A 24,793-nucleotide genomic window follows, 5' to 3' on the forward strand; every position below is an offset into this window, starting at 1 on the left:
TATGAGACTCTACTACCTGCTGGCAGTGGCATCCCTATGGTGGCATCTACCAGCCCGGCATCATCTACCAGCCTGGCATCTACCAGCCCGGCATCAATGTTGCATTTATAAGTACAAAATATAAATAAATAGTTAGTATTAACGTTACTGAGCCTGTGTGAATAATGACTATTGGTGTGAATTGCATGAAAGGGGCACGCAAAACATATATAGCTTGGTTAATTAAATAACTTCAAATTGAGTAACACGTGTATTTGCCCTCAGGGTGCACTGTTTTGGGGGGTATTTCAGTCAGATTATTAAAGATATAATCTGTAATGCCGTTAAACAGTGACCTCTAGCCAAAGGGGCCTGGTATTGCACGTTCACATTTTTTATTTTGGTCAGACGTGACCAAACAGATGAGTCGAGTGGGACTATTGCTGGCCACACCTCAGGCCCCGTCGAGAAAGAAGCTGCGAGACATTCACAGTATAAATTCCAAAAACTCCAACCCACAGTTTACAAAAAATTTAAACAAAGTTCAATACCAAGCGGCCGGGCACTTCTTCCCCAAAGGATTGCCGTTTTACAGCATTACAGAGTCTACCTTTAAATGCAGGCTGGTGTGGGATGACAGTACGTTACATCACTCAGCTTTACAGTCGCCTACTCAGCAACATCTTCATAAGCAATATCTGACCCATCCATCCTGGATGACACCGCCTGCAGAAAACCTTGCCGTTTTAGTGCATGTTTACCTAGTTCTTATATTCTTGGTAATCACCTAAACACACACACACACACAGGAGGCCAACAATGACTTGCCTTGGCACAACTCACAAGAGCAGTCCGAAACCTCTGACTCAGCCTGCAAAAATGAATGATACCCGTTCTGCTTCATAGACTAAGGTATATTATAAATGATCACATTACATTAAATGATCACTTGGGTCATCTGAATACTATGTACAGATACCGAGATGTCACACCATGTTACCTGTTTATTGCACAATGTTTTTTTTTTTTATTGGATTCTATTATATGTTGTACCACTGTATTTTTATTGGATTCTCTATTATATGTTGTACCACTGTATTGCACATCGTCGCGGGCAAGACCACCCGCATTTCATTGTATACTTGTATGCCGTGACAATTAAAACTCTTGACTTGACTTGAATACACCTGATATACCTCTGTATGATAGCATGTACAATAATGCTGTATATTATTATTAGCAAAAAAATGCCAGCTCCCTTCCTCACAGATCCCATTATACCATTCTGAATTATGTTTGTGCTTAGTTTTTCTAGAGGGGGCTTTTGAAATGTAAAATAATAGACCTAAAATGCTGATAATAAATCATATTCAGCCTATGGATTTACTTTGTCCTAAATAATGCACATCATAGCTATACGGCGCTCGCGAGTCACGACACACTATGTGGTTATTTTAATAACAGAGCATTGCAAATGTGAATCCCACTGGGATCTTTTTAATTAATTAAACCTATCGGGAATCTGGCTCCGATTCGTTTCATATTCTCCATTGTGGATGTACAGAGCGCCCGGATTGTGTTTCATTCAAGCATAAATTGAAGCGTCTTTATGTGTGGTTTGTGGATGTGAATTACAACAAATCTGAGGATTGTTGAATTGTATCACTGTCACTCACACGTTATTGTGATATTGTAACTGGGATTAAAATGTCTGAGGAGATGCGCTGTTTGACGGATTTGATGATGTGGACGTGACTTGAGAAAAGTGAATGAGCAATTGCAAGCCTTTGACGTTTTGATGAATGAATTTGAGAAAATGCATTTAGCTGTTCAAGCACCGTTATCTGATGATGAACAAGAGGGTGATGAACATGACTGGTGTCACTGGTATAAACCAAAGGTTAATCAATTCAATGCATGTATGGATGATGTCCGAAACAGGGAACCATGTATTTATATAGTACATGATACCTACGCGCACAGTACAGATATCCTCATAAGTATCTATTAATTCGTATCAATTAGATACTCTTTGGGCTTGTTTTTATCTACTTGAAACTTGAAGAGAAAGTGAAACTACAAACATTATTATTTATGTTTAGGGCAAAAAGCAATTTGCTGCCAGTTAATTTACTAAAGAAGTTTCCTTGCACTATTTGGGCAACTTTACACAATTCCTGCGAGTCTATGGAACACATCTGTAAGGTTTATTAAAAAAAAAAATCAGTTATTGAGCCATACTGTATTGTACCCATTCTGAAAGTTTTCAATCAATCAATCAATGCAGTTAGAAAATCAGGATTTCTGCGATCGACACCTGCCGTCTTTTCAGATGAGGCGGCTGCGCGCAATTATCCCGAGTATCTGGTTCGAATTAACGAGAGTGAATCAGCGTTCGAGGAACAGGGAAAGCCTGGATTTATTCATCGGGTTAATTGAATCTGGCTAATGGGACTTTGATTGACTTAGTTGAACCAGGTACGGGGAATAGGGCCCAGAAAGACTTTAGTCTCGTTTACATCAGGCTCCTCCATTTTCAATTCATCAAGACATTTATGACATACAAATATATATATATGATGACAATACATTTGAATCTAATATAATCAAATTATTAAATCGCAACAATCTTCTGGTGAGGATTCATACTCTCCGACTATGGAGGATGATAACGCAGAAATTTGTAACCATAGAAATAGAATTCCCTAAACCATTCGGTTCTACTGTGACATGTTTGCAAGATCCAGTAATAAGACACACATTGATTACATTTCTCTCATTTATGAATATCGAATACATTGCAACTTTTTCCAACATGGAGAAAAAAGGGGAATTCTGTGAAAGTCTCTCATTAAGAACACGTTGTAGTTTACAACAGACCAGACACACAAATACATGTATATTATTTCATATAATTAAAAATTAAATAAAAAAAAGAGCTTGGCAAAAGTATACATAAAAATGTATTTGATGAATAATTACAGGTGTTTTTCACTCAGAACATGGTCAGAAATATATATATTATGCTACAGAATGGGAGGGTGACAAACAAAAGGTAATATACACAATAAAAATGTGCATAATATACAATAAATATGATTTGCGTCTTTCACAGAACAAAAATATACAAACATTAAAATATGAACTTGAAGGCTGGTTATCTAGTCAAATGTTTTCTTTTGCCTTTTTATACCAGTTATATTTGATCATCACACAAATTAATACGTACCTATAGCCTATAGGTAGACCAAAGGCATTTATTTCACAATGCTTAGTTCAGAGGTAGGCAGGCTTAAATGAATGTCTGTAAAAAAAAAACATGTCCTGTAGATCTTACCTTTTCCGGTGCAGATTCAGTGTTGTGTGGTTGTTGGTATTCCAATTCAACAAACAATTAAAGAGATAATCAGTAGTCGAAGCGGCACACAAATCCTTAAGCTTACCTTTTTTTTTATATAAATACGCCAACCAGAAGTACCCTTTACTCTAGTAAATCAAAAGTAGTGGGGGGGGGGGGAACAAGGCGAGTTAAATAAAAGTACAAATTTACTTAAAATTAAAGTAAAAGAAAAAAAAATGCAAGTAGTTGATATTAAATGTACTCAAGTAATAGCAGATGTTCTATATAATGGGAGCTTTTCCATGTTAAAAGCTTTGGATGAAGTTTATGTTGGCACTTGCTTGCTGCGATGGCTTCCTCTCAAATACGACTGGCTTAAAGACAAAGCCATGCATCATTTGTATCAAGTGAGCGCCTTTAGACATCATATATATATATATATGTTAATGTAAGAAAAGGTAGTATGTTTCCTATGACATTTTGTTAAGTTAATTTCCTCCTGGAATTAATGTGATGAACAAATGACAACTACAAGCTAACAAACTATAACATTGTCATACATGACAATCATGACTCACTAATGTGGAAATCATGTAACATAAGTGAATGCCAAGGTAACGGAAGCATTTCATAAACATACATTGTGCATCAGTCGTGTAAAGAAATTGGAGAACTTATATATGTATGCTGTATGGTTAATGTTACTAAAGAAACCTGTACTATTAATAATTTGACTGGCGATCACCGCTATATGGGAGGTGATCTAATCTTTACATGATGATACTCATAATAAGATAAGGAAGCACAGTTTACTAGACTTTATTTGAAACTAATGCAACAACTTTTACAGGACAAGCATTTTGTTTACACTAGCTACATAGAATGACATTAAGCAGAGTAGTTGATGAAAGAGGAGTAAAAAATACAGAGCAATATATTTCCATAAGTGTTCGAGAATATTTTTCTGCATCTTCTTTTCCATGATGGCGCTGTAAAGAATAACAGATATTTTATGGTGCAGTTGTCAAACAAACAACATTGTTCGAGGATATCTTTTGGTCCATGCTGCACTATCTTACCAAATGCAGTTTTCGGCACAACAGTGAGTATTCTTGTTCCTGTATCAAAACATCTTGTAATTATTTAAAGAGGAAAAAAAGACGACACCAACTTATAATTATGAACTTTGACAACAGAAACTATTTCCAACAAACGGTATACATTCAATTACCTTTAAGAGAATGAAAATGTTTGCTGCGAGAACGAGGAACAAATCTATTTCTCGAAAGAACAAGGAATCAATCTATTTCTCGAAAGACAATTGTGATCCTTTAAAAATGCCATCATTTCTGAAATCAAGTTGCAAGTGTGTGAGTCGAGTTTCACTCTCGCCAACTCAAATTCCAAGCCGCCTTCAAATCCATTAAATTAACAAGAAAAGGGATGTGGTGGGTTACTCCTAAAAGTCTCCAAGTCATTTACAATTTCAAAACAAAAACCCTTTCCCTATGCCAATTGTATGGCAGTATTAATCAAAGTTGAAATCATACTCAAAACCTAAGGTCATCATGTCAGACGGGAGACCCAGGGTTTCAGATGTGACTTTCTCCCTGTCGTCATGCTCGTCCACATTTGTAGGGGCATCTTCAGAGTTGGGCTGCGACTCAGCCCCATTCTCAATCTCCGGTACCTTTGTGTGCATAGTGCCTTGCTCATTTTCTGAAGTCGAGTCGGGTTGAGATTCTGGCTCATCCTGGCTTGGCCGATGTTGGCGAGTCTGATATCTGGTTTGAGATCGGGTTTGCCGAACTGGACGCGATGGAGGTGGGGTTTTCTTGCTTTGTGGGGATGTCTTGGTTTTGTTTTTTGGGGGTGACTGAGGCTTAGGCTCAGCTGGTGGAGTTGGTGTAATTAGAGATGGCTCGATTTGTGAACTGGATTGAGGCTGGGTTTCTGGAGCTGGCTGAGGCTGGGTTTCTGGGGCTGGCTGAGGCTGGGTTTCTGGGGCTGGCTGAGGCTGGGTTTCTGGAGCTGGCTGAGGCTGGGTTTCTGGAGCTGGCTGAGGCTGGGTTTCTGGGGCTGGCTGAGGCTGGGTTTCTGGGGCTGGCTGAGGCTGGGTTTCTGGAGATGGCTGAGGCTGGGTTTCTGGAGATGGCTGAGGCTGGGTTTCTGGAGCTGGCTGAGGCTGGGTTTCTGGGGCTGGCTGAGGCTGGGTTTTTGGAGCTGGCTGAGGCTGGGTTTCTGGAGCTGGCTGAGGCTGGGTTTCTGGAGCTAGCTGAGGCTGGGTTTCTGGAGATGGCTGAGGCTGGGTTTCTGGAGCTGGCTGAGGCTGGGTTTCTGGATCTGGCTGAGGCTGGGTTTCTGGAGCTAGCTGAGGCTGGGTTTCTGGAGCTAGCTGAGGCTGGGTTTCTGGAGATGGCTGAGGCTGGGTTTCTAGAGCTGGCTGAGGCTGGGTTTCTGGAGCTAGCTGAGGCTGGGTTTCTGGAGCTAGCTGAGGCTGGGTTTCTGGAGCTAGCTGAGGCTGGGTTTCTGGAGATGGCTGAGGCTGGGTTTCTAGAGCTGGCTGAGGCTGGGTTTCTGGAGCTAGCTGAGGCTGGGTTTCTGGAGCTAGCTGAGGCTGGGTTTCTGGAGCTAGCTGAGGCTGGGTTTCTGGAGCTAGCTGAGGCTGGGTTTCTGGAGATGGCTGAGGCTGGGTTTCTGGAGCTAGCTGAGGCTGGGTTTCTGGGGCTGGTTGAGATTTAGTTTGGCTTTGGGGAGCGGTCAGTTGTTCAGACTCAGGTTTAGGATCCGGTAGTAGTTCAGTTTGTTTTTGGGGTGCTAGCGAAGCTTGTGGAGCTGGCTGGGTTTGGACTGCCTCAGATTCAGGTTGGAGTAGAGTTTGAGAAATAAGTTTGAGTTGGGTTGGCTCAGTTTGTGGAGCTAGCTGGGTTATGATTGGTTTAATCAGTTCTACTGGCCAAGGTTGCTTAAATTGTGGCACTGATGAGGAACATATTGGTTCAACTTCAGGAGCTGGCTGAATCTGGGGTTGCAGGGGTGGCTGCAGCTTAGTTTGCTTTGATTGGGGATCTGGCTTGGGTTGGGTTTGCCCAGCTGGGGCAGGCAGAGACTGGGCTTGAGGCTTGGTTTTGGAAGATTGTTGTGGTTCTGAGGTTTGTGGGGCTGGATCGACACTTTTCTTATCTAGCTGGGGTTGGATTGGTTTAATCAGTTCTACTGGCTGGGATTTTGGTGGTTTAATTTGTGGAGCCGATGGGGAACATATTGGTTCAACTTCAGGAGCTGGCTGAATCTGGGGTTGCAGGGGTGGCTGCAGCTTAGTTAGCTTTGATTGGGGATCTGGTTTGGGTTGGGTTTGGGAAGCTGCTTGTGGTTCTGAGGTTTCGGGGGCTGGATTGACAATTTTCTTAGCTTTGATATCTGCTGCTGGTTTAGTGACAGTGGTAGGAGCAGATTGGCCAATGCTGCTGTAGAAAATGCCAAATAAATCTTGGGCTTTTGCTGCAGCAAGACTGGATTTTGGTTTGTTTTTCTGAGCCCCGTCACCTGCATTCATGAAAGGTGGAGGTTTAACAAACACTGTGCGGGTCTGCTCACTTGCAGGGACCCCTGGTACAGCTACATCAGATTCTACTAATGTCATCATTGATTCCATGTGGGCTTTTCTCTCTCTTTCAGAAATACCCTTTACTGGGATCTCCTCACCACCAAACGCCTTTGAAATTACATCAGAAAAGGCAGCAGAGTCCAACGTTTGCTCTGGGGTAACCATTACAATAGCTGGATTGTCAAGTGGTGGAGGCCAAACACCTGGATTTTGTGGTTTGATAGAGAGGAAGGTATTCAAAGGTGCAGGTTTAGCAAAAGTGCCAGATGTTTTCCTGAGGACCGTGGCGGGAGCAGGAAGGTTGGGCCGTATTCTGCACACATACTGTCGATGTACCGCTGGCGCTGAGCCCGACAGCTTGAGAGCAATGTCTTTAGCAGCAGCCATCGACTTTGCAAAAACAGTATCTGGTGTAATCTGGTGTTCCACTACTGCAGGAGCTGCCTCGTCCTGCTTGAGGAACTCTGCAGCCGCTTTATCGGCTTCCTTTGCAAGCTCTTTTTTCTTCCAGGCAAACGATCCAAAGGTAGATAGGGCGGGCTTGGGGGTTTCTATAGGGGCAGGTTTGCCCGCTGCTTCGAGACTTTGCTTGCGAAGCTTTGCTCTCATTGCGGGACTGGGACCAGAGAAGACCTTGGGTGGATCGAAGGGTTTAGCTGGAGGCGGAGGCGCAGGCTGCTTTTTGGGTACAGGCCTCTCTTCCTCCTTAGAATGCTCAGCCTTTCTAAACTGCTTACCTTCCTTGTCACTCCTAAATCTTCCCTCGTCCTTACCTTCCTTGTCACTCCTAAATCTTCCCTCGTCCTTATCTTCCTTGTCACTCCTAAATCTTCCCTCGTCCTTATCTGGTTTGTATCTTTCCTCTTTCCTATCATAGTTGGGTCGGTGGTATTTGGGGTACTCTCTCGGTTCCGAGTCTCTGGTCATGAATCTGAATTCATCTCTCCTAACATATCTACTAGATACAAGTATGCCCCTCTCCTCGTCCTCTTTACTGCATCTGGCAGGATCCTCCTTCTTACTGTGTTTGTACTTTTCATCTTCATCTTTCTTGCTGTACAAAGACTTCTCCTCCTCTTGTCTTTTGGTTTGCTTGGGCTTTTCCTCCTCTTCTTCTTTTTTAGATTTGAGTTTCTCTTCTTTCTTCTCTTCTTTCTTCTCCTCCTTCTTTTTCTCTTTATCCTTTTTATCCTTTTTGTGCTTGGGTTTTTCTTCCTTCTCTTTTCCGTCGTCATCGTCATGTTTCCGCTTCTTGCTACTATCCTCTATTTCTAGCCCAGCCTGGCGGTCCAGGTTCCTCCTCTGTTCGTAGAGTGGATTCTCATACATTTGTTTCTGGTGAAGGAATTAAAAACACAAAGGCACAACACATTAGTAATGAAAAATTACCTAAATTAACTATTGGCATATATTTGACTGCATTATATTGCACTCAGTTAGGCCAGCTGTGGCGTGACAAACGAAAAAAAAAATCTACCGCCAACATGACCCATTTGTGGACCCATTAAATATCAAGAAGACAAATACCTTGTACTTCTCATTGTGAGCATGAGTTGTGACATGCTCTTCAGCACAAATAGAGTCCCCATAAAACTCTTTACACAGCAGGCAATAGAATCCTCTCACTGGAAGCAAGAACTCAGCTCCTAGGTAAAGAGAAAAGTGAAAATAGTTACATCAAGAGATAACAACTCAAATAACAGTCATTGATGTTTACCTTCATGGCGATTTTCCAGTCTAGGAACCTGTTGTGGGGCAGAAGGTTCATTAAGTTCACTCCATTCAGCTGGGTTGGACAAGAAATGCATAATTATGTCCCCTAAAGATATGGTTCACTATACGACCATTTGAATGTGATTTTCAACACTAGCTATATAGTGCCCCCATGAGGATTATATGTGCAAATGTTTTTTTGTGGTGGTATGGCATCGTGGCATCGTGTTCCATCGTCCCAAACCACATCAAAAACTGTACTTATTACCACTAGAACAGCGGGTCTTGCACACTTCTGTGGAACACGGCCAGCTCGGTCCACCTTCCCTCCTGCTCTAACCTGTGTGTTCACAGCCAGTATAATTATGTAGACTGCCCATAATATGTTGTTGTTATCTGTACTTGTACTCTGTGTGCAATGACAATAAAGATGAATCCAATCTAATATTTGTGATTTTCTGAAAACAAAAATCTGCTTTATAGAGCAGAAGACATCTAAGCATGATGGTCAGCAGAAACTGATCTTGAATGCTCATGTCTCTCCTACAAACAGGCCCATATTCTACATTATATTTCTAATGTCTATTATCTAACAAATTCCTCATACATATATAAATATGAAATTCATGGGTTATTTTGCATGAATGAGAGGGGAACAGTTTACTTGTGTCTGATCGTAAAAACGAATACAACCATTTCTTGATTTGGAGCAATGGAAAATTCTTAAATAATCATTATTCCTGGAATTGGGCATCAGTGACGGCCTCCTCTCAGTGGAGGACCGGGAGGACAGGACAGATGTTCACTGAAACATTTACACATTCCTGCATCAGACAGTAACTTTTGTTTGAACAATTTTTTTTTATTTTCCCTTTTTTAACATGAAACTAGACAAACAATACAGTAACAGTAATAATCAATGATAAATCACAGGACAATGACAAATAACAATAATGACAGTCCAGTAATTAAATAAAAATGACAGTAACTTTGTATTGTTTTAGCCACAAATAGTTTCAAACCTTTTGTTCCAGGGACAAAGAGGGCAATCAAGAGACACTGCTCAGTTGATTTGACACCAGTCCTCCTCTGAGCTCTCAGTGAATGAGGGAGAGGAGGGCAGGTGGTTGTTTGACCTGTGATCAAGGGCTAAAAGGCATCCAACATTTATTCTGCAAGGTTTTTCATTGCAGATGTCTAAATTACATTTTTAGGAAAGGTCAAGGATGGAGGGTGTTGCATCCGATTTTAGTTCCAAGTTATTGGAATTCTAAAACTCAAAAACAGTCATATGACAAGGCCAACTGTTCTAGTCAGAATTTACTCTTAAAATGATGGGACGACTATGGTCAATTCATGTGAAAATTGAAAAGGCATTTTTAACTGATTTGCAAACTTGTGGCGTTATTGTAACTGACAGACATTAACAATCAGCTTCCGTACTGGAAACAAAGTCAAGCAGCAACATGTGATGTTCATGTGGTCATTCATGTATTTTGCGCCAATTCCACCTAAATTATTTGTTCAGAGTAGGGCTGTATCGAATAGTTCAAAGCTTTGTTCATAATGTTGACATTCGAATTCTAAATCAACATTTGAATTTTTAATACATTTATATATATATTGGGCGGCTACGTGGCGTAGTGGGAAAGCTGGGCTCGCCTGTTCGAGCCCAGCGCTCCACATTGCTTTCAGTTTAGCTGGTCGTTCATACTACAGTAATACACATTGGCCGTATTAGGGGGTGGGAAACTGATGGGTGGGGATCGGGTGTTGTGGACAGCGACTCCTACAGGTCGGTTGGTGCGCCTGCGCAGTAGAATCAGGAAGTGTCGGGGGCAGCGTGAGCCTCCCACGCGTTACTTATGCTATGTATGACTTAGTCCACATTGCAGCCGGCTTGTGGGAGGCAAGAAACAGCGTTCGTGACAGGGGAGGGTTGAATTGGATGATACGAAATTGGGATGGGAGAAAATATAGAAAATGGGAGAAAAAGTGGATAAAAAAAAAATATTTATATATATATTAAGGCTGTCAAAGTTAGCGCGATTAACGCGTTATCGCCCGATTCTATTAACGCCACTATTTTTTTTAACTCACGATTAACTTTTAAGGAGAAAAAAATATCTTTTTTTCTAGACTTAACTCAGGTGTATTATTGATGCTCTCATTGATAATATATTTGTTTCTGAAGTGTGTGTGTGTGTGTGAGATATATATTGTATCTTGTATATAGAGAGAGTGGGGTGAGAGAGATGAGGAAGAGGCAAGAGAGAAAGAGAGCTGGGAGTGTGTGTGTGAGATATATATATAGAGAGAGGGGGGGGGGGGTGAGAGAGATGAGGAAGGGGCAAGAGAGAAAGAGAGCTGGGAGTGTGTGTGTGAGAGAGAGAGGGGGGGGGGGGTGTGTGATTACTCAGCCCTTGTGTGGGTGAATGTAACAAGTTCCTAACGTTTTCTTTCCCCTATTATTTCATGCACACTTTATTCATTGTTTTAAATTATTATTTTCTTTCAAGTTATTTTGTGCATCACTGTTTTGAATTTGATGCAAATTTGCAATGCATGAGGGTCATCCTTTTGTGTTAAATGGCTGCATAAAGCAAGCATTTGTTGACTCTCATGTTGATAAGAGTATTAAAACTTGGAACTTGAAAAAGATCCGTTTAACACTTTGGCTGCCATGGGTTAAATTCATTATCAACCGTAGGTTGCCGGCTCTATTTGTCTATAGAGAAAGTACCCTTCTTTGCAGGGCTATAACTTTTTAAATTCTATTGCTACATTGCCATTATTAGGGCCCATTCAAAGTCCTATATGTATTGTTCATTGTGTAGCAACGTTAAACTTTTTCATTCACATATTCATAGTAAAGTATGGTCTAATGTATAAGTATGTTTTCATCTCTTTCTGCAGCTTTCTCCAGAACGTGATCTATAGCCCCAAATACATTATATTGATGATGCAATACAGTTTTATGGCAATCAGCGCGATATAAAAAATTCCAACTAGACGTACTTCTAGAAGTTACTACACGTCATCTGATGTTGACCGGATGGGCTAGGGGGCGTTTATAATTCCGTGGGCAGCGTTATACCAATCATCTAATGTGGGTCAAATGTTGATAATAGCAGTTAGTATCGAAGACGGTAACTTTACACGCTAAAACTCACCCCAGTCTCCGCGCGCCGTTGGGCGATCATCGTAGAGTAGACATTTTATCATTATGGGATGTAGATTTACCCGGTCCATCTCCAGCTTGTATAATGGTATATACGTCCAAATCATGTTGTTTATCGAGTTATTGGCAATCGATCGCTATGTAGTGTGTCGAGATCGAGTCCCGGGACCTATTAGCGAGTGCCCGGAAGTAATACGGCCGTCCAGCACAACCTCTACGGCACTTCCTGTTAAGCGATTGCGCCGATCGGCCACCAGATGGCGCTCCTGAACCGCCAGAGAGCTCAGTGGGTCCTCAGGATCCCAGGATCTCAGGCCAGCGGAGGGGACATATGAATCCGATCCCAGATTTTTGAAATATTGATATTAAAGACGCTGTAAGGCGTCTTCGGCAACTTGAGCATGGCCGGGAATGACGTGTTTAATGCGATTACCGGTAACACTTTAACTGCCGGGAAACGCTTTACAGCGTCATTCCCGGCCATGCTCAAGTTGCCGAAGGACGCTGTACAGCGTCTTTAATATCAATATTTCAAAAATCTGTGATCGGATTCATATTTCCCCTCCGCTGGCCTGAGATCCACCAGGAGGACCCACTGAGCTCTCTGGCGGTTCAGGAGCGCCATCTGGTGGCCGATCGGCGCAATCGCCAAACAGGAAGTGCTGTGGAGGTTGTGCTGGTCGGCCATATTACTTCCGGGCACTCGGTACATGTCCCGGGACTCTGGCTCGTCACAATATAATAGCGATCCATTGCCAATAACTCGATAAACAACATGATTTGGACGTATATAGTATTATACAAGCTGGAAATGGTTCATCAGGATAAACATCCCATAATCTAAAACGGTCTACACCACGCTGATCGTCCAACGGCGCGAGGAAGATCCGGTAAGATCCAGCGTTATTTTCTAACGTATTCCATATAAACTGTTATGATGAACATATGACCCACACTAGATGAATGATATAACGCTGCCCACGGAATTATAAACGATCCCCCGCCCATCCGGTCATCATCAGATCATACGTAGATCATTCTAGAAGTACGTCCAATTGAAATTTTTTATATCGCCCCGATTGCCATCAAACTGTATTTCATCATCAATATAATGCATTTGGGGCTATAGATCACGTTCTGGAGAAAGCTGCAGAAAGAGATGAAAACATACTTATACATTAGACCATACTTTACTATGAATATGTGAATGAAAAAGTTTAACGTTGCTACACAATGAACAATACATATAGGACTTTGAATGGGCCCTAATAATGGCAATGTAGCAATAGAATTTAAAAAGTTATAGCCATGCAAAGAAGGGGTACTTCTCCATAGACAAATAGAGCCGGCAACCTATGGTATATAATGAATTTAACCCATGGCACCCATAGTGTTAATTGCGAGTTTAACTATGGACAATCATGCGATTAATCGTGATTAAATATTTTAATCGGGGGCGCCCTCGTGGAGCATACCATAGTGCCTCGCACACCTACGCGGCCGACCCGGGTTCGATCCCAGCTCCCGTTGTTATTTGTCGCATGTCTTCCCCACCTCTCCTCCCGTTCGCCCTCTCCTCTGTCGGTCCTGCGTGACCAATAAAGATGTAAAAATGCTAAAAAATAAATAAAAATAAAAATAAAAAATTATATTTTAATCGATTGACAGCACTAATATATATATATTTATTTATTTATATATATTTATTTATGTGTCTATTCATTCTGTTTAAACCAATGGGGGTTTTCTTCACAGTTGCAGATAAAGATTAGGCTACACTAATATTATACTATTATAGTATATGACTAGTCATACAAATTTAAATAAAACATTTATCATAAATGATGTAGCCCATCAAGACGTCACCATCACTTTCGTACCAACCGTGCCCTTATTGGATTATTTATGTTGACGAAACTGATTAGTTATATTCATTAAAGAAAGTTGATTTAATAAAAGAAAATACTGATTTAATCAGATTAATCACTTTATTCAAATTGAGGATTTAGTTTGAGGATATTTATATAAAAAGAAAACATTTCAAAAAGATAATTATTTTTTTGGGATCGTCATAAAATATGACAACAGACATTCGAAGCTTCGTTCGAATACTTCAATAGAAGCTTTGAATGTTAAATGACATTCGGTACAGCCCTAGTTCAGAGCACCCATGTTTTTTTACCAATTCAGCTGGATTATACAACAAATGCATAACCATAAACCATGTCCCCTAAAAATATGTTGCCGGTTTGGTTAGGGGAAAAAACCTTAAAAAAATTTATTAAAATATGGCAGACATCTGTCATAAATCTCTACTGCATCTGGTTCACGAGATACAGCTGTTTGAAACTGCACTTTGCAACGCTTGTTATAGCACCATGAGCTTGCACCCTAAAGAAATAGACAGTGGACTCTACCTTTGGCAGGCTTGGTCAGTTTTTCTCTTGAGGAGGAATTCTCGGTTTTGGAGGAACTTGAAGCCCAAGGTCTCTCATACGGATCCTGCGTCTGTGAAATGGCAAGATAAAAAAAAACACATTTAAAAGGTATAGAGATATATATATGCACTGAACTCTGCATAGATAGAAAATATCCATCCATCCAGAAAGGAGAGGTTGATGATGGAACAATTTCATCAAGGTTAAAATAGGAACATTGTCATCATGGTACATAAAACCCTTCAAATTGTACAACTACTAGCAACAAACCTTTTTGTGCGGTTTGCTGTGCAAGTGCATGAAAAAATCGAACATGGAACCAGAGGTGACGTTACAGTTTTTGCACCAATGGTTTCCCGCGTCATAGTATTCAAACGGGTCAGGAGGCGGGACTGGGGGCGGAGCCACAGCAGGGACAATCGGCTTCTGTTTCTCTGGGGATGCTCTTGAGGATGACGGCGCACTCTGATAACAAACACAATTTGATAATGATCAACAAAACAGTTACATAACATTAACACACACACAAACCTAAATGGACCCTTCAAAAAACAGTTAGGAAAGGATTTTTATTTAAGTCTGCCCTAAAATCTAGGAATTTATTAAAACTCTTACCTTCAGCTGAATGGATCTGTGTTCCAGCCTTGAAGAAGTCACTCAACGGATATTTACAAGAATCCAATTGTCGTTGTGTGTCTAATATTTGTCTTGAATTGAATTATTTAACAGGCTTTAAACTCTTCAAACTCACAACTTGGCCAAGGTGGAGAATAAAATTGTCTTCTTTTGATGAGTTCTGTTCATAAGCTAGCGACATTAGCTTCAATCAGAATGCTAGATTTCTACTTGTTCATATTCCAATTAAATGTATTGGATAAACACCATCTGTATAAATCTGAGGAAGACTAAGCCCCTTACTGTAGACGTATATCTGTACAGTAGGGGTGTAAAGGTACACGAATCCGTACCGAACCATTTCAGTGTGTACCGTACCGTACCGAACGGCTGTGTACCGAACAAATACAACGGTATGTTAACCACTAACGACCGCCCACCGGGGGCTGTTTTTTTTCACAATCTAATATAATTATTATAATTAAAAAAAAAAATTACAAGTCGATTATTAATTTCAATATAGAATATTTGTTGACAGCCCTACAAATACAATTAGTTACTGCACACTACATCACCCCTGAGTGGAACATGGAAAGCCAAACTTCCCCCCACTGTACCGAAAACCCGTACCGAACCTTGACTTCAAAACTGAGGTACGTACCGTACCGTGGTTTTTGTGTACCGTTACACCCCTACTGTACAGGCTATCCGATTTCATACTCAAACAAAGTGATACCCAAGATCTTAAAATCTTGTCTCAGGATTTAAAAGGAAGCAGTTTAGGAATCAGAAATGTGCTTTTTGAAAGCGCTGGGCTAAATTAACAAAGGCTTTAGGCAAAAATATTCAGTAAACAATGCATCTGCATCAGTGTTGAAATGGACAATGTGTGATTTCAGTCTCTTCTTTTGGTCAATTCTAAATGTATAAATGGAAAGCTTAGCTTCTTCTTTGTCTGGCTATGTTGAGGTTGTTCGGTACAACTAATAATAATAATAATAAATCAATAAATCTCTCCTGGTTGCCAAATATGCATAAGGGGTGACTTCCATTTCCATAAATGAGAACTGAAGTCCTTCGGTTCTCATTAATTGAAAGTTACTCACGTCCACATTCAAGCAATGACTATGCTGGCCTCTAGTGGGGCTCAACTGCCATGACATCCTTTACACGTCTATTAATGACTCGTTCATGAGGCCCAGGAGTGAAATGTTGCTCCAAATTAACTATAAACATTATTTCAAAATTATCATTAAAAATGTAATTATTTACAGAGTTTCACATAAATAGCTTGTAGACCATTCTAGATACAATTCAGAAACAATTTCTACAATCTCCAGGACTATAAATACATGTCTGTCTGGGAATGGATGTGTCATGTTCAGTGTAGACACATGCTGTTAGAATTCTAGAACAGGAAATAACGTGAAATCTTAATAAAAAGGTTAAAAACATAAATACAGGATTTTCTCTAAATATATCATTGTCAAATGACCTGTGATAATCAGCATACATACTGTAGCCCATGTGAGCCGTTTTCTATTGGTACATTTTATTATGTCGTACCCTTTTTCTAATGTATAACTTACCAGTCTACAGTCCACTGAAAATAAATTTTTGCCAGCTGGAAAATGCCACAATTTGACTAAAGGACAGTGCAAACCAGGGCCCAGTTTCCCAAAAGTATCATAGCACTAAGAACATCTTAGCCCATTGACTCAGAATAACACTAAGTTGATCTTCTTGTTAAGAGGGGTTTGGGAAACTGGGCCCAGATCAGTTGGCTACTACTTGTAATGATGATTGATAGCTGTGTACAGTATTGAAATTCATATTCAATCACAACCAATTTCACAGCAACATATCGAGAAAATCCAACATAAAGCATAATAATTAAAAGGAAATCATTCTCATCAGATTTATCTTGTATATCAAACAATGAACTGACTATATAAAGTATCCAATGCCCCTCAAAACAGACACAAGCAAAATATGCAAAACAAGATAAGTTAAATTCTGGAAATGAACTTACCATAGGATTCATAGGCACTACCTGTAAGGGGAACTTAAGACACTTAAACTGGTAACCACTTAATTGTGGCATTCAAATAAGTTTTTCCTATGACCTATGGCAGCTCTTTTTGCATTTGTGAACACAAAACACTGTGCTTGATGTCAAACCAACCCACAACATTTAGGTGATATATTTTGTATCTCTTCAACAAATTTATACAATGTCCTTGAATCTGTGTTTTTTTTTCTTCTAAGAAACCTATTTTCCATTTTACAACTCTTTCTTGTATTCAACATGTAATTTTAGACGAAGTATTCTGTTCTTTGTGTGGCTTCCCCACATAGAGAAAAACTACTTTTACAAACTGGGCAGTCCATTAGGTAAGCAATGTTCCTGGCTCCAAAAACCACAGCTAACCGATTAATTAATGCCAATTGATAATTCTGAACAGCTCGTTTAGGCATGTCAATCTGAAGACTTACTAACTATGGCCAAATGGTATGCAAAGTTGACTGACGGCACAAGGAAATGTCAGGTTCAGATCTGTGGAATGAAGCTAAAGTAAATTGGGTGCAAAAGCCTGAAATGCTACAGTCGTATGGATCCAAAAAGTAGGATTCCTCTCCGTCAACAGAGAAGACTGTATACGAGATCTCAGGTTAATATTGGTTCTCAGCTTCAGGAGATTTATATACATGATTGAACTGTGTGAGGTCATAGGAGTAACTATGCACATTGTTAAAATCAAGTGTTCTTCTTTACCTTTCTTGGTAGAAGACCATATGGTTGTACCTTGGTGTTGGTAGACGAGCGTTTTGGTGACTCAGTACTACGATCTCCCTCACGTTTCTTCTTCTGCTGCTGCTCCTCCTCCTCCTCCTCCTCTTCTGATGGCTTGCTCACTTTCCGGGGCTTGTCGGATGGATTCAGGCCCAACACCTGAGCAACCTTCTCGTTTTCTTTGCGCTTGGTCTCAGCCGCCTCCCAGTCTTTGCGAAGGTCAGAGATCTGGCTCATCACCTGCTTCTGCAACTGGTTGATCTCTGAGAGCAATGGATCCTTGTGGCCATCTTTTTCTCTGCGTTTCTTCCTGAAAAGCTCCCCTATATAACAAATGAGACAGTCTATTAACCAACCATCCTAAATAAATAATAAACAAGGATTCTGTTAAGAAAATGCATTGTAAAGCACTAGGGCTGTACCAAATGTAATTTTTTAACATTCGGAGCTTCTATTGAAGTATTCGAACGAAGCTTCGAATGTCTATAAAAAAAAGAAATTACTTGAAAAAAATATATATATATAAATAAAACGTTTTTTTTCTCTCAAACTAAATCCTCAATTTGAATAAAGTGATTAATCTGATTAAATGAGTCTTTTTCTTTTATTAAATCAACTTTCTTTGATTAATATAACTCATCAGTTTCGTCAACATAAATAATCCAATAAGGGCACGGTTGGTATGAAAGTGATGGTGACGTCTTAGTATAATATTAGTGTAGCCTAATCTTTATCTGCAACTGTGAAGAAAACCCCCATTGGTTTAAACAGATATATTAAAAAAAAATTATCCCTTGTGTGGTTAGGGTTCAAGAATGTAAAATGCAATAATTGCACCAATCTAGTTTTTTTTATCGGAACAAGGCTTAGAAGAGTATGTGCGCACATTTTAGCCAATTCTGAATCTCTTCTAGAAAAAAAATTACATCGGTGGTGTTAGGGTCTAAACGGACCCGGTATAGAAAAATGGCTATAGACATCAGTTTGCTTCATAATATAAATGCTAACTCTATGGATCACATGTGGCTCAATCAAGGTTCATAACTCGACACTAAACTCTCACCCCCCCCCCCCCCCCCCCCACACACACACACACTCCCCTCCTACATGGGAACTGATTCTTTCTCTTGAGTTTTTAACTGCTATCCTCCCCTCCCCCAAAGGGCTTCAACTTTGATGTTGGTCCACTCAATAAATAAAAATACACTGCCTCAGTGCCTGGTTTGTAGAGTGTCATCTTACACATGTTAGGACCCAACAACACTACCCTGACACACAGACATGCACAATACACACTCTTACACACAGAGACACACCTACACACACAGTTCAGTACAGTGCACACCGGAATACAATATTCCCACACAAACCCAGACATTCCCACACAAACATAGATACATTGTATCAACTTGTGGGGGGCTGGGAGAGTGGCATAACAATAATTGCAGAAACACCAATAAATAGCCAAGGTTTGGATTCCTGTCAAGTTCATTCTGCAGCAGTATCCGTCTTGTCTACCTGATCACTACTACTTCATCATGAGCAACAGAGAATACTCTGCCCTTGAGTACCTGGACCATCTCATGTCTGGTCAAAATGCTCATGCCGCCGTGGAGGAGCCTGAAATAGAGGAGGTGTCTGAAGGTGAGGATGATGAAGAATATGATCCAGAACATGACGAAGAGACATCCGATGAAGGAGAGGAGGGTCTGGAAAATGATGAAGAGCTCTTCATCTCAAAGGATAAGAAGATGGCATGGTCCTCCATCCCCTACGAGACACACGGCAAAGCTCAAGCTGAAAACATCATCAGGATGACCCCTGGCTGGGACCACACACTTTGCCATGTCTCGTGTCCAGGACATCAAGTCAGCATTTGAGCTCTTCATTCCAGAGTCAATTCAGAAGATTCTCATTGACATAACCAACATGGAGGGGAGATGGATGTTCGAACATAATTGGAAGAGGATAGACATGACCGACGTGGATGCCTACTCCTGGCTGGAGTTTACAGGTCAGTTGTACATTGCAATGTTTCAGAAATGTTTGAGCGGGTGCTGTAACGCTATTGTCGATTTGCATGTGAATGTGGTCTTCTCCCAAATAATGATATAGTAGTACATTTAATTTGTATTGCCCTTTACATTTCAAACCAATCTCAGAGTGCATATAGCCAACTGTGTTGCTGCTGTGACAAACTGCAGTCATGTTGTGTGAACTGATTCGGGTTGTTTTATCCCTCAGGTCCAATAATGAGGCTACTGCAAGCCTCTGGGATGCTGAGACAGGCCGGAGCATCTTTCGGGCGATCCATGTCACTCCAAACATTCCATGTGATGTCAAGAGTCATCCGATTTGACAACCGGGAAACACGAGTTGCTCGCCGTCGTGCTGCCGACAAACGTGCTCCCATCAGAGAGCTCTGGGAGAAGTGGGTGGAGCGTTTGTCGTGTATGTCCAACCCAGGGCCAGACGTCACGGTTGACAAACGCCTAGTCCCCCTATAGAGGCCGCTGTCCCTTCAAACAATGCATCCCAAGCAAACCGGCCAAATACAGGATAAAGATCTGGGCTGCATGTGATGCCAGCAGCAGCTATGCGTAGGGTTGGGCACCGAGAACCGGTTCTAATAGGAACCGGTTCCTAACTTCCGGTTCTGGAACCGGAAGTAACGTATTTGCATTTCGATTCTTAATTTCGATTCTAAATTTTTTTTTTTTTTACTTTGTTAATTACCGGTAATACCCTACTTACAGTATAGCAACCAAATTAAACTGTATCAAGTCAACTGACTATGTGAATAGTATGAAAAAAAATTAAAAAAAAAAAAAAAAAAAACTCTGCGAAATAAGCTGTGACCTGTTTTGACCTGCATCTCAAAGAATCGGAAGTGCGAATCGTTTAGAACAGGAATCGAAATGGAGAATCGGAACCGGAATCGTTCAAATCCAAACAATGCCCAACCCTAGCTATGCGTGGAACATGCAGATATACACCGGCGTGGCAGAGAAGGGCGAGGGGAAGCGGGTGGTGTTGGAGATGACTGAGGGTCTTCGGGGGGCACAACATCACCCGCGACAACTTCTTCACTCGATATGCCCTCGGAGAGGAGCTGCGCCGGAGGAGACTCACCATGGTGGGGACCGTGCGGAAAAACAAGCCAGAACTTCCTGCCGCTTTGACCGGGATAAAGAACAGAGCCCCCCCTCTCCTCCAAGTTTGCCTTCACTAAGACCACCACCACAGTCTCATACTCTCCCAAGAAGAACAAGAAGGTCAGTGATGTCGACCCTCCACAAAAACGCTGCTGTGAGCAGTAGAGGACCAGAAACCAGAGATCATCTTGTACTAACAAAAACAAGGGAGGAGTCGGGCGGCTAGGTGGTGCAGTGGGCAAGGCGCTCACCACCAATGCAGGAGACGCTGGGTTCGAGAAAAATAGAAAATGGGAGAAAAAAGTAGATAAAAAAAAAAAAAAACAAGGGAGGAGTCGACAACCTTGACAAAGTCACAGGCACCTACACATGCCAAAGGATGACCGCCCGGTGGCCAATGGCTGTGTTTTTCAACATCTTAGATGTCTCAGCACCTTTGTGGTGTGGATGGCCATCAACCCTGGATGGAACGCCCGAAAAACCTTCAGGAGAAGGCTCTTTTTGGAGGAGCTGGGGAGAGCTCTGGTCACTCCCCACATTGAACGGAGACAGCGGATTCCCAGAACGCCTGCTTCTGCCAATCTGGTGAGAGATCCAGGCTCAAAGCTCACCAGTGGCCCCCACACAAACAGGCCCCAGACCAGCTGCATTAGGGCTGGGCGATATGGCCTAAATATGATATCACGATATTTTCTGACCTTTCGGCGATACACGATACACATCACGATGTTTTTCTTTTTTACCCCAAACAATTCATTATGAGGCTTACCAAGACAGTATTTGATTTTGCAAGCTAACATTAAAGACAAAATAAAATACCCATGCATTTAGCATTTTTATATTATATATTAGATTTAGATTATTAGATTATATATTGCATATATTTAGCAATGAGATATTATATGATTTAGATATGAAATATGATGAATTGAAAATGGGGGACCCTGATGTAAACAAGACTAAAGTCTTTCTCTGGTCTGCATCCCCTTAACAATTGTATGTATTGAGCTGTACTGTACCCATTCTGCAATATGTTAATAAAGTTTTAAATCAATCAATCAATAGCATTTTAATGAAACTACTGTATATATGTATGTCTCTAAATGTTTTGATGAATTGAAAATGGAGGACCCTTATGTAAAAAAGTCGAAAGTCTTTTTCTGGTCTTCATCCTCCTGTACTGTATTGTACCCATTCTGCAACCCTTTAACAAAGTCTTCACTCATTCATTCTGACGGAAACATATAATTTTGATTGACAGTCGAGTCTGCCAATTACGTCACAGCGCTTGCACCCGCCCTGCTGTTCTTAGCACCAATCGGCAAGCTCCTAGTTTTTTTACTTCCTGAATGTCCTGTGGCTGAACAACGTCAACAAAGCTACTATCGTTAGCTCCCCGCGGCCGTCGAGTAGGAGACCAGTGCTCAACAGGATATGACTAAATGAGGCATAATGATTTTACTACAACGAATGTTATAATAAAAGCCTTTCCATACATCTGTCTGATTGAAAACTTTATTAACAGACCGCGGAATGGGCATATCTCAGCACGGGCTGAGATATGAACGAGTAACGTGTGGACAGATTGACGCGACACAATCCTCTTGGGCAAAACATCACGATATCCACGATACGTTGAAAAAGTGTATCGTTAATGAACTGTACCCGATATTTATATAATATCGTCATATCGCCCAGCCCTAAGCTGCATCCACACCAACACTCCCCAGACCAGTTGCCCCCACACCAACAGGCCCCAGACCAGTCACCCCCACACCAACAGGCCCCAGACCAGCAGGCTCCATACCAACAGGCCCCAGACCAGCCGCATCCACACCAACAGGCCCCAGACCAGCAGGCTCCACACCAACAGGCCCCAGACCAGCAGGCCCTCCACCACCAGGGCGTGCCAAAGACAGTAGGATACGAAAGAGGTGCCAGTCCTGTCCCTCCACCAAGGACAGAAAAACCAACACTCCTTGCGACAAGTGTAGGGATGGGTATCGTTAGGATTTTATCGATACTACTACTCCTATCGATACTGCTTAACGGTTCGGTACTTTATCGATACTCTTATCGGTTCTTTTTGCTAATTTTTTTATGATTTTTATATTTGCAGTTGAGAGCATTGGTCATCTCCCTACAGTAAAGATTAGAAATGATTGAATTATTGTAAATGTGTGTGGAGTGGTGGGAATAGCTGCTTCAATAATAACTTATAACAACAACAGACAAGTTAGACAACTATGTATACAAAAAAAACGATATACACTGAATGATTAGTTGTTACCTAAAGTCCTTGGACTCCACTGTAGAGAACGGGTGCAGGCCTTTGACAACAAACTTTGTCACAGCCCTGTGACACTCGTTCACCCTATCCTCTGTCATCTTTCCTCTAGCTGCTAGGGAGAAAGGACTTTGGGTGGTGGAGGTAGAGCCTAGGGAGGATGTGTGGTGGGCTCAGCGTTTCCGTTAGAACATATTCGTGCCGGTCTGGGTGACCTGCAAGATTTCTATCCCCGGACATATTCCTGAAATTCCGGTCAGAGTTTTAAACAGCAGTCTGTTATAATCACATTTTTATGAGCTAACGAATTCCGTTATATTGGACATTTGTATTAATTACATCAAGCGAAGAATGAGAAATTGATTTGCAGAATCAAATTACTATCTCTCGCCTCCCAAGTTAGTGCGATACGCTGATCCAGCATCAAGCTCCCGCCCCACAGGCTTGCGCTGCAGCAGCTCTGTCACACGCACCCCCAAATGAATCTCGAGTCGACATCGCTTCACCTCGTTGTATCAGACACGTCACGCATATCATAATGTTCAACTTCACACACAGCAAACTGTAGTTGATCATCACATTGCCTCGTTTGCATGCAGAGAGCGAGAGGACGAGCCACATGCTCGTAATGCGTTTGTTGATTTCATTATAGCCTACATTTAGTTATAATCAATTATATGCATTACTATGTGACACGGCAGTCAACCAACAGTTGCATTATGATTAAAAAATGTCAACACTTACTCACCCCGTCTCGTTCTGCCTATCCGTTTTGTACCTGCGACTAGATCCCCATTGCATTGGAACAGGTGGACTTCTGCGAGGCTCGCAACGGTAGCAGCAGACTGGGGATGCTCTTTGTGGTTCAATCAATAAAGTGTACTTTGTGTACGTTCAATCAATGTTATCTCTCGTACATCATAGACGCTAGACTACTAGACTATAATGTCGTACCTCAGCCAGGAGAATTTAACTTTCCACTCGGGCCGCCGCCTGAACGCTCGACATTTGTTTATTTTCCGCGGGAGCATCGGCGGTCTCTGTGACTTCAGAAGACTCATCTTCGTTGTCAATGTCATTATTATTAGACCTGCTTGTGCTTGGTTTCATGAAATATTTGTTAAGTTTAGCTTGTTTGGCCATCTCTTTCTCTCGCTCGTATAGCTGTTTGTCGTTATTATGGTGGCCAGACAGGCTCAAAAAAAGAAAAAAAAAGATTCACATCCGAGCGGCGCCATCCGCGCTTTATTAGAGCGAAGCACAATGAAACAAATGTAATGATTGTTTCGTTCATCGCATAGGCTATTTAATTTTAGCCTATTTTAATACAATTCAAATAATAAAATTGTGCTTAGAGGAATTATTTCCACCGGACATTATGACCGGAGATATTTAAATATTCGGACTTCAACATATTTTGCCAGTCAAATACCGGTAATTACCGGCTAACGGAAACGCTGGGTGGGCTCACTGGCCTGGGACACATTGGTGGCTGACCTCAGCTTGACGATCTATAAAAAGTTTTTAGATTGTAGTATTTGTAGCTAAACAATTATTTTGTTTATTAGCCTATTTGTAATAATTCGTTATTAGCCTAGGAAACTCCGTATCTTGGCTTACCGGCTGCAGTGGACGTGGATGCAGATGGACCACTGCGCGCAAGGCAGTCGAATACGGCGCATTT

General features: G+C 41.3%; 1 protein-coding gene across 2 annotated transcripts in view; it reads right to left on the minus strand.

The window, feature by feature from the left end:
* Positions 1–4,122: 4,122 nt before the first annotated feature.
* LOC311234486 (uncharacterized protein) overlaps positions 4,123–24,793 on the minus strand; it is a 52,174-nt gene continuing 31,503 nt past the window's right edge. Inside the window, exons 8-14 of one of the 2 annotated variants that reach the window (XR_014620104.1) lie at positions 17,680–17,990; positions 14,529–14,723; positions 14,238–14,328; positions 8,454–8,572; positions 4,551–8,261; positions 4,399–4,437; positions 4,123–4,308 (exon numbers count right to left, since the gene is read on the minus strand). Coding sequence is in view for 1 of the 2 variants with exons in the window: in XM_084321695.1 (XP_084177821.1) it covers positions 4,848–8,261; positions 8,454–8,572; positions 14,238–14,328; positions 14,529–14,723; positions 17,680–17,990 (4,130 nt within the window). In the remaining variant the exon portion in view is untranslated. Of the gene's footprint in view, positions 8,262–8,453; positions 8,573–14,237; positions 14,329–14,528; positions 14,724–17,679; positions 17,991–24,793 lie in introns of both variants that reach the window. The other variant, XM_084321695.1, reaches the window with a different exon arrangement.

The sequence above is a fragment of the Notolepis coatsorum genome (genome assembly GCF_963971535.1).
Source record: "Notolepis coatsorum genome assembly, chromosome: 9".
Lineage (NCBI taxonomy): Eukaryota > Metazoa > Chordata > Actinopteri > Aulopiformes > Paralepididae > Notolepis > Notolepis coatsorum.